At 38.9% G+C, this 11,720-nt stretch overlaps 1 protein-coding gene across 1 annotated transcript; it reads right to left on the bottom strand.

The window, feature by feature from the left end:
- Positions 1-6,766: 6,766 nt before the first annotated feature.
- On the bottom strand, positions 6,767-7,702 carry LOC132675205 (olfactory receptor-like protein OLF3). Its single transcript, XM_060627625.2, has one exon. The coding sequence runs from the start codon at positions 7,700-7,702 to the stop codon at positions 6,767-6,769; it is 936 nt and encodes a 311-aa protein (XP_060483608.1).
- Positions 7,703-11,720: the final 4,018 nt, after the last annotated feature.

Below are 11,720 nucleotides of genomic sequence, written 5' to 3'. Positions count from 1 at the left end.
GTCTGGTCACTTCTGCACCAAACACCCTAACCCGCATTTCAACTTTGCCAATCAAAGTTTTGCTTCCTTGTCCCCGGTGCATAGAAAGGAGCTCTCCAAACTTTAATTTCTCAAGGGGATGGGATGCATCTGGGTTTTCACTGACACCACCCTTGCATGGTGGAAATTTTTTACTCCACTTGATAAGCATGAAGAGGTGATTACATCTCAAATTCCTCCTTCCAGTTCACCCATCTCCACATTCCTTTGAGCAATAGCTCCCAACCAGGCAACCCAGGGGTCAGTGGGATGCCTTGTACTTCATTGTCTGATCTAAGCATGGGCAGAGAGACTTCTTTCTGTACGCCGGGTCCTAAGGAGATGCTAAGGCGGGGCTGCTCCTTAGGTCTGGAATTCTACATCCCGTAACCTTCTGAAAACGTACACCTTTTCCTTTAAAGAAGATAATCTTTGCTACCCTGGTTTGTACTTGGAGATTTTCAGCATTCAGAATCCTCAGTAAAAGTCAGCCATCCTGTGTGGAAAAACTCCAGTGAGGATGTTAAGCTCTTGTGTAGTGAAACCTGTAGAAGCCCTGAGTATTCCCTTCTCCGAGAGTGAGGGAGAGCTCTGCTCATGGGCCTTGTGTCTGTGACAGTGACCAGGCTGCTGTCAGCCTCTGCTCGGCTACCTGGCATTGCTCTAGGAACGGGCACGTGATTCATTCTCCCCAACTTACTCTGGGAGCTCTGACAATAGCATCTTCGCCCAGCCAGTGGTCTCAGACCCACTTCCTAAGCACAATAACCTGCCTGCAGGTGCTCTGTGAGTGCTGGAGCTGGAAGGGCAAGTGAGCTCTGGACCTTAAAAAGATAAGAGCAGAGGGGGGAAAAGTTGCTCTCTAGCTTCCAAAATGTTGCTGACGTTTCTCTTAAAAGACTTTTTTTCTTATTTATTGTCCTCTTTACTTTGCGGATTTATTATCTTGTGTCCTAGGCTTTTACCATTATTTAGTACATTTTTAGGAGGAAGCAAATATAAACTCATTTGTCAAATGCACTTAACTTCCTCGCTTTTAGATATTTGGAGTTAATTTTTCATGGCATATAATAGTAAATATGATATTTCTTTGTCCTGCCAGTGGAGCCATTTGTCCCAACATCATTTATTTAGTGATACGTATTTTCCTATATTAATTTCACATTATACATTTATGATATGTTAAATTCTTGTATGCAAAAGTTTCTTTGGGGATTGTATTTTGATTCATGCCTGTTTCTACACCAATACCACGGTTTTAATTGTACTTACTTTTATAATCTGCTTTGATGGATACTAAGGCAGATACTTCCTCACTTTATTACACTTCTTTCTCAAAAACTTAATAAAAATGAAATGTGTTCAATCCACAGCACACATTATACCTAATGGAGAATCTATATATACTTTCCTTTGGGTCAGGAACCAGAAGGATACCTGCTATCATAGCTTCTGTTTAACCCAACATTAGAGGCCCTGGACTATGATATGAGTAAAGAAATAGATTAAGATGTACGAAGATTATAAGGAAAATTATCACTATTTACAAATGACATTATATACCTAGAAAAAAATTTTTCAACAATGAAATTTAAGAAGAACGACCTACAAGACCACGTTACAGAAATCAATAGCATTTCTGTACTCTAGCAATAACCAATGAGAGAAAAAAGAAAACACCATTTATAATGGCAACATAAGTTCTAAAGTATTTAGGAATTTCTCATCAGAGAGTATACATGATTTGTACGGAGCACTTTGCCAAAACTTTCAGTCCTTATAGTATTCGTCATCTACTTTTCCCATTTTATTTTTCTCTATAGCAATTGACACCTATAGTATACTATATATTAATTGTTTCTTGTATGTATTATTTATTTTCCTTAAGTAGAATGTAATCTCCACGAAGACAGACCCTTTTGTTTGTTTTCACTGTTGTACCCACCATACTTGGAAGAATGTCTGCCCTATAATACACATGTAACAAATATCTGTCAAGTGAATGTGGAGAAAATATTAAAACTTTAAATAGGACATTAACAATCATCAGAATAACTCCAAAGACATTTCATTCTTTGGATGAGACAACTTAATATTATAAAGATGTCAATGCTCCAAAATGAATCTACATATTCAGTGCAAACCTGATCAAAATTTTAAATGAGCTTTTTGGGGAACTTAATAAAATTACTCAAAAATTTATATGAAATACATTACTCTATAAATAGCTATTTGTAGATGGACTATAAATAAATACAAATATAAATATGCCAGCTATTTTGATTATATACTTAATAACTTTGAAAACAGAAGATGTGTTTGCCCATCTTATTTGATAAGCTACACATGACCAATGAAGGCTTATTATAAACCAAGAAGACTTCTAAAAATAGAATAATAGAATTGTATAGTGAGAGTGCAAACAAATGAACAAAGAGAAAAGAATAGAGTTCAAAAACAGATCTGTACATAGTACATTAAAGTTACTGCAGATAGATGAGTAAAGAATAGACTGTTGGATAAATGGACCTCAACATGGAAGAAAACCCACCAGATCCATATTTGACAACATATGGAGAAGAAAACATCAGATAAACTAAAGAAATAACCGTGAATGGTAAAAGTAGACAATTTAATTAAATAGGAAAATAGAATATTTTATGACCCTGTTGCAGGACTTTTTTGGGGGGGAAAACTTCCTAAGCATAAATCATAGAACAAAAATTGGCTGAATCAGCTTATATCAAAATAAAGGTTTTCTGTTCAACAAAGGACTGCATGAATGAAGTTAACAGAGAGATAACAGCTTAGAGATATGTAATTGCAATGACTATAACAGGAAGGACCGTATTTATAATATACACACCGACAAGGAAATGGCAAAAGACCAAAAGAAAATGAATGCTCAGTGTACAGCAATAGAAACCCAAATGGTGGATAATATTATTCACTCAGAAAATATTTATCATGTGCCCACTAGGAGACAGACACTATTTGAGACACTTGGTACACATAAATGAACAAAACAAAGAATGCTGCTCTCAAGGGGCTTATGTTCTGGGAGTCGTGAAGGGGTAGGAGGTAGACATTAAAAATGAGTTAGTTGAGGGGTGTCTGAATGGCTCAGTTGGTAGAGCATCAGACTCTTGATCTCAGGGTCATAAGTTCAAGCCCCACATTGGGTGTGGAGCCTACTACTTTAAAAAAAATGAGTTACACGGTCCGTGAGTTCGAGCCCCGCGTCGGGCTCTGTGCTGACAGCTCAGAGCCTGGAGCCTGCTTCCGATTCTGTGTCTCCCTCTCTCTCTGACCCTCCCCCATTCATGCTCTGTCTCTCTCTGTCTTAAAAATAAATAAACGTTAAAAAAAATTTTTAAAAAATGAGTTAATTGCAAATATGTTGGAAAAAAATAAGTAGGTAAGAGGGAGCAGGTGTAGGGGGCACGGAGAAAATTTGCATATTAAATGGGGCAGTGATGATAGTTGAATGAAGAATTAGAGGGGATGAGGAAGTGGCCATGAGGAAAAAGCATTCTAGGTACAGTATAGTTGAAAACAGGCCTGTGTCCATTGTAAAGATTTTAGGAATTCAGAGTAATTATAGGTTGAAAAGAGGAATGGCATCATTTGACTTTTGTTTAGAGGGATCGCTCTGAGTGCTGGGATATAGGAATAGACACAGAGAAATATGCTGTAGACTATTGTAGTAATGCAAGTGGGAGATGATGGTGACTCACGCCAGGATACAGGATTAGAGATGATAAGTGATTGTATTCTATATATATTTTGAATGTAGAGACAACAGGATATTCTTGCAGATTTGAATCAGATATGAGAAAAAGAGAGTGGTCTAACCACTGCAATGATGGAGTTATCATGAACCTCTTAGGTAGGGAAGGCATGGATAGAATAGAATGGGGTGTGGATGGAAATCAAGAGTCCATGTATGAAGACATAGTCATATGGATTACTTATCAGAGTAATGAAAAATAAAATAATTTTAGATCTTTCAGGCTAGAAAAATTCAAAACATACAGGCTGTGGATAGAGAGGGATCCTCAGGCACTGAAGTAGGAGTAGAGACTTACAAAGCCATTCTGGTGAGCATTATCTATAACCTAGCATGTTGTTTCTTGAGAATATTCCTCAAATAAATTCTCACACAGCTCTTTAAGTGTGCGTTATTACGATGTTTATCAGAGGGCCATAAGTGATGGTGGGAAGTTGGGTGCCATAACAGAGTGTTAGCTAGAATATGGTTTACTACGGATCACTATGAACCGTTAGAAGTAATAGACTAGCCATATGTATGGATCTTAAAAATATAGTGGTGAGTGAAAACAACTACAACACAACATGAGTAGTTACAAATACAATGCATTCTTAACAATTACATAAATATGCTCTCAAACATAATTACATACATTAAACATATTAGAAGAGTTGTCCACACAAGGAAGAAATAAAAATGAGATAAAAGATAATTAATTTTTAAGTTTTTAATTCAGCAAAGTTATCACACAGCATTATATTAGTTACATGTGTACAATAGAGTGATTCAACAGTTCTATACGTCATCACTAGTGCTCATCATGATGAGTGTACCCTTAATCCCATTCACCTATTTCACCCATCTTCCACCCACCTCCCCCCTGGTAACCATCTCTTTGTTCTCTATAGTTAAGGGTCTGGTTTTTTGGTTTGTCTCTCTTTTCTTTGTTTGTTTTACTTCTTAAATTCCACATATGAGTGAAATCATATGTTATTTGTCATTCTCTGACTTATCTCACTTAGCATTATGCCCTCTATATCCATCCATGTTGCTGCAAATGGCAAGATTTCATTATTTTTTATGGCTGAGTAATATTCCATTGTGTGTGTGTGTGTGCGTGTGTGTGTGTGTGTGTGTGTGTGTGTATGTATATATATATATATATATATACATACACACACCACATCTTCTTGACCCATTGTTCTATCAGTGGCAAGTTGGGCTGATTCCATAATTTGACTATTGTAAATAATGTTGCAATAAACACAGGGGTGCATATATCTTTCCTAATTAGTGTTTTCATATTTGTTGGGTAAATACCCAGTAGTAAATTATTGGATCACATAGTAGTTCTATTTTTAATTCTTTTAGGAACTTCCATATTGTTTTCCATAGTGGCTGCCACGAGTTAATTAATTTTTAACAATTAATAAAATGCAGATGATAATGATCCATCTATTGAGGAATATGATTAATTATCTCTGGTGCAACAGCCAGACAACATCAGACCCCACATGTGTGAAGCGGGACTTTATTCGAAACAGGATAAAGATGTGACCACATTTATTTTCTAAGAAAAGGTGCCTTCTGCAGGTCAAATGGCCTGGGCCACTCAAATAAATTGCAGGATAAAGAAAGAGTTGAACATAACTTATAGATTAAAGAGACTTCAAAGACATACCAAGCACATTCTATTTTGACTATGTTAAGAATGTAACTCACATGATATAAATGAAGGTGTTAAGCAAGCAACTGGATACATGTGTTAAAACTCATGAAAAAGCTTGAGCTTTTGCCTGCCTCAGAGCTAAAAATTATATAACAGATGAACGGCTGAGATATTGAGAGATCAGAGATTGGGGGAGAGAGAGAGATCTATAGATAGATGCCATGGTTATGGGTAAGATAGTCACCTGGAGCAGACAGAGCACAGAATCTACTACAGCCATACAATAGAAAGAAAGTTCATTTTGAACAACTGTATACGGAGAGAAGGTTGCATAATGCTTAGCCCTACAATTTTGTCCTAAAAACTATTTATAAAAATAGTTGAATATAAAGACTCCTGGGTGGCTCAGTTAAGCGTCCAACTCTTGATTCCAGCTTGGGTCATGATCTCACAGTTCATGAGATCAAGGCTCCGTGCTGACAACTGACAGTAAGGAGCCTACTGGCATTCTCTGTCTTCTCTCTGCCCCCGCTTGTGCGTGAGCTCTCTCTCAAAATAAATAAACATTAAAAAATATAGTTGAGGAGCACCTGAGTGGCTCAGTCAGTGAAACGTCCAGCTTTGGCTCAGGTCAAGATCTCACGGTCCGAGAGTTTGAGCCCCGTGCCGGGCTCTGTGCTTACAGCTCAGAGCCTGAAGCCTGCTTCGGATTCTGTGTTTCCCTCTCTCTCTGCCTCTCCCCCACTCTCCCTCCCTCAAAAATAAACATTAATTTTTTTAAATACTTGAATATCTATACCACCACCCTAGAAAGTATTTTACATAGATTATCTATAATCTTCAAAATAATCACACATTGAATGTCATTCCTTCTTTTGATGGTTGAGGAAACTGGAGGTCAGAGATATTAAACATATTTGTTAAAGTCACATTGCTGGTGACGGGTGGGTCAAGATGTAAAGCGTGGCTGCCCTCATTCTGAGACTTTTCATTGTCCACACTGCACTTCCTAGGGGCATATGCGGGAGAAATAAGAAAGGGGAGGGGAGAATGCGAACTCTGGAAAGACTGCTAACCCAGAAGACCCCAACTTAATAACTGGATGCTTTTTTTTTTTACTGTATGCATAATAAGGTGGTAATACATAGTCAAAATGTGGACTAATGTGAAAAGTCAGTCTTCAAAACTGTGCTCACCTTGATCTACTTTATCAGCAAATCTGGAGAAAAGGGCATGTCCATCATTTCCTCTTTGTTTGAAATGTCATTCTTTGGGCTTTTGGAAGGAAGGAGAAATTCTTTGAATCTTCACTTTTTTTCACTTAATTTTCCCAACAGTCTTCTTAGGGCGCTCATTACCTCCTTGTTCCTCAAGCTGTAGATTAAGGGATTTAGCATCGGGGTCACCACAGCGTAGAATAGAGCGACCATCTTCTCTTGCTCTGCTGAGGAGCCAGCAGAGGGTCTCAAGTATGTGAAGATGGCTGTTCCAAAGCACATGGAAACCACAGTGAGGTGGGAAACACAGGTCTCAAATGCTTTGCAGCGTCCTTGGGCGGAGCGGATATGCAGAATAGCAGCAACTATACGAGCATAGGAGAACAGAACCAGAAAACAGGGAAGCATGATCACCAAAAATCCTGAGACGGCCACCATGACCTTGTTGAAGGAGATGTCCACACAGGTCAGCCTCAGCACAGCCAACATCTCACAGGCAAAGTGATTAATGACATTATGGCACAAAGGTAGCTGGAAGATGATCACTGTCTGCATCAGTGAATTCATGAAGCCAGCCCCCAAGCAGCCAGTAGCCAGCGCCAGGCAAAGCCCCCCATGCATGATGGCTGTGTAGTGCAGCGGGTGGCACACCGCCACATAGCGGTCATAGGCCATGGCTCCCAGCAGGAAAAACTCGGAGCTGCCCATGGCCAGGGAGATAAACAGCTGGAGCACACAGCTGTGGAACGGGATGGACTTCCGGGTTGACAGGAAGTGAACAAGCATCTGTGGGACGGTGCTGTTGGTATAACAGATGTCCACAAATGACAGGACACTGAGGAAAAAGTACATAGGTGTGTGTAGCCTGCTGTCCAGTCTGATAAGGAGGATGATGAGGAAGTTCCCCAGCACAGTCACGAGATACATGACCAGGAAAAGGACAAAGAGGGAGACCTGAGTGTTCCAGCATCTGGACAGCCCCAGCAGAATGAACTCACTCATCCAGGTCTGGTTTTCCCTGCCCATGAGCCTCTGAGGACCAAATCCAAGTTATAAACCAATAAATACCAGATAATTAAGGTGGCAGAGGGGCTGATGAGGTCATTCAGACCGAAAGCCATCTAACATTGCATTGTGTGCTTTCCCAGATTATATGTCTCCTTCAGGGTTTGGGACCACAATAGAACCCATTGATATGGCTCAATTCAAGGAAGGAGAAAATGCTTCTCCTTCCTTAAATAGGAAAGTTTTTATTAAAATGCTTAGACATTTGAGTTAAAAAGATTAATGAAAACATCCTTTTCTTTCTTAGGGCCAGTTCCTAAACAAGGAGTTTGTTTACTTCTTTGTAGGATACCAGTATCCCCTCCTTACTACCTCAAAATCCATACTGAATGGAGCCTAACAGGCATTAACTGTTGTTTTTAATTTACCATTTTACTTCCAGAGTATCTATGCAAATGAAAAACTCAATTTTCACCATTTTAAAATCAGAAGTTTTAGGTTGCAAGTTAGAAGGTAGCAAATATAAAACAGATTTTTCAGCAGCAAAAAAAAAAAAAAAAATGAAAACATTGCATTTCACAGTCAGTGAAATAAAGAGTGAAGGCCTTGGGTTCTGTTTTGGAAAATCTTCATCTGTCTTATCTTTGTGAGAGGGTAAGAGGAAAGAATCTGCAATGTTCTTTTCCTCCTCCTTTGGAAGAGTAGCATAGCACGGGTATGACTGGGAAGAAACAAATCAAAGTCAAAGATGCATTAAGTAGCTTCCCTAAGAAATGACAGGCACTCAAATACTTGCCACATATATTAGCCTATTAACTAAGACATAATGAAAAACTGGCTGCACATTCTGCTGACTCTGTATGTATCCTGGGTAGTGATCCTGGGTTTGGAGTCTGTTCTCTGATGGAAGATAGTTAACCAGAATTAATTCAATGAAAAGACTGTTGATTATCTTTTCTTTTATCCTCATCTGAGATATTTGACTATTTTTCCTCCTTAGGAAACTGTCTTATCGCACCCTTGTGCTAACGCTCCCTCTACCATAACTTACATGACCAGAAGGTGATACTCTAGTCTGCTCAATAACATCTCCAAACTCTGTAATCCTGCTGATGTATCAGTATTTCAGAAAGTTCAAGGGCTCTAGTATTCAGAAATTCTCTTTAGAACTCATGAATCTTGTTTGCACCTTACTCAAATCACAAGTCATTTCCAAAAACCTCATGAACTACTCTCAATTTCCCACATCCTCTGTCCCCCTAATTACTCCGCCCTTTGGGTAGAGAAAGCCAAACTCATGCACAGCTGTCCCAAGGAGACATTATCTGCTTGCTGTCTGTGATCAGATAATGCCATTTGTGATGAAAATCACACTTTTTGTGAAGGGTACTTGTGACAGTAAATGCAGCTAACCACAGATAAATAGGGTGCCTGAGATGCTGGGATTAGCCAGCAGAGAAGGGTCTGTGGGCATTTGCATATGAATGCAAATCTTTACCTGTGAATAAACCAAGCCTGATAAACCATACTCACACTAAGAGATAATTTATGCAAGTTACAACGAGGGGAAACGATGTAAGTGCAAAGTGTTCTTTAATTCTTTAGAATTTACTCCAGAGCTTCAAGAGGTAAGCAAGTTACTTTATTATGTTTCTATCAAAGAAGGAGGAAACATATTTCTTTAGCCCTAATGAAAAAGAAAAATTGGGATACAAAGGTATCCAGGCCAAAGTTCTTGGGTACAAAGGAGAGACACAAGCGACCTTAAAGGGGAAATCTCTGTATCTGGGACCATCAATGGAACTGGACCATCTACAGATAGTATTTCATGAGCTAGTCCTGGGAAGGTGAATGGAGGAACTTGACCAGCAGAGGGCTACAAGAAACAACAACAACAACAACAACAACAAAAACAAAAAACCGTGCTGGAGGTATCCAACGATTAATGTATTCTCAGGTACCAAATAAGGAGAATTTGCTTAAAAATCTGATTAAAAAAATCTCTTAGAGGTTTGAGTCTTTCACTTCTCAAAAACTGATAACTACTTAAGGGCTTGATTTTTAAATGTAGTAATGCCTGATTTTTAAAGGTCAGGGCCTTCCTTAAAGGCCCAGGAAGGTGTGGATTACAAATAGAAACACCCATGCTTAGCATGGTTTCTGCTGGCGCAATAGAAAGTTTGAAGCCAGCTATCTAGATGAAATCACATTATGACCGTCATCATTTCAGAACGCTGGTTAGCACAAACCTGTCTGCTGGTGCAGATTTCCAGGAGTGGGCAGGTGCCAAGGGGTGCAGTATGGTGCAGGGGATATGACCTGTGGTGGCTCAGCCCAGCGATCCCTTTGGATGCAGCCAAAACCCTATGCTAGATGCTGCATTTCCCAGAGGTATCTGAAAGAACTTTCTCCTCAGTTTGACTACCCAAAATATATATTCTTTATATTATCTGTACATATAGATATAGATACATATAGATCTATATCTATAGATAACACTATGTGTTAACTATATTGGAATTAAAATGTTAAACTTAATAATAATAAAATTTTTAATAAAATTAAAAATATATGTTTTCTCTAAACTGATTGCCAAAATGAGACATTTTTGTCTCTGGTAACCAGATTCAATCCAATTGCCACATGAGGCAAGGAAGATGTTGTGTGTGAAGGAAACCCTGGGTTCCCTGACTGCTGGCCCTAAGAACCCAGTAGAACACCTCTGAGCATGACTACCTTACCTCCAGGATGGAAGGTCATCATTGCCCCCAGGAAGAGCAGAGATGGGTAAGATGTGGGATTTGGAAGAAGTCACTTTCTCTTTCCTCGGAGAGACAACCTCTATGGGCCAATTATGCTGTGGTGATTAGGCTTCTATTACTTCTCTGAATGGTGACTTCCTCACCTGAGACTCTCACTTATTTTTCAAAAGAATTTACAAATAAGAATTTAGTTTGTCCTGACCCAGGAACACAAGAAGAGAATCCAAAGCCTCAGTTTCCTCTGGAGACACTTTCCTGTCTTTGCTGCAGTTTCCCTCTGAGAGAGTTACAACTTGCCCATGACTTTCTGGTCCATGCACCCAGGATTGAGACCATTTGACCCAAAGTGCCCAATTATTTAGGGATCACTGAGGAGCCCTTCAAGCAACATCTCCTATAACGTGATTCTGAAGTTGTACATGAGCTATGGACAGATATTCTCTTCACAACTGATGCAACTATTTGGTGAGACTTCTCCCCTTTTTGTCTCACTATTGGAAGGCTTTTAATTGGACACTATCAAATTATTTGACTATTCTTGTATCTAGATGTCTGCTCTCATATTCTGCAAATATGACACAAATCTACAAGCCAGTTTAAGCATCTCAAAATATATATCCATTCTATTGATAGACATTTAGGTTGTTTCTAGTTTGTGGCTATTGAAAATAATATGGCTAGGAACATCCTCCCCTCCTTCTCTCTCTCTCTCTCTCTCTCTCTCTCTCTCTCTCTCTCTCACACACACACACACACACACACACACACACACACACACACGACAGTTTTGTCATACATATCCATTTCTGCTACCTAGAAGTGCAATAGCTGCATCATGGATTATGTGCAGGTCTGTCTTCAGCTAATATTGTCAAAACAGTTGTGCCAATTATATTCCCACCAACTATGTACGTGTGAAGATTTCTTTTGGTCTAAACTTTATCCTTGGAATGTCAGTCTTCTTCATTTTCACCATTCCAGTGGGCATAGAGTAGTATCTCATTGTGATTATATTTTACATTTCTCTGATAACTAATGAGTCTGTGCATATTTTTAAATATTTATTGGCCATTGAAGATTCCATTTTCTGAGGTGTGTGTTCAGTTTCTTGCCTGTTTTTCTATCGGATTATCTCTCTTTTTCTTATTGATTTTAGTTCTTTGGATATTTTTTATATGAGTCTGTTGTTTATATAGATCACAAATGTTTTCTCCCACATGTGCTTTTTTTATTCTCAAATGGTGCCCCTGATGAAGAGATGCTCTTAATTTTAATGT

The sequence above is a fragment of the Panthera onca genome, chromosome A2 (genome assembly GCF_046562875.1).
Source record: "Panthera onca isolate mPanOnc1 chromosome A2, mPanOnc1 haplotype 2, whole genome shotgun sequence".
NCBI classification, from domain to species: domain Eukaryota; kingdom Metazoa; phylum Chordata; class Mammalia; order Carnivora; family Felidae; genus Panthera; species Panthera onca.
Note: the sequence above shows the minus strand (reverse complement) of the source record. Positions and strands in the feature narration are given on the sequence as shown.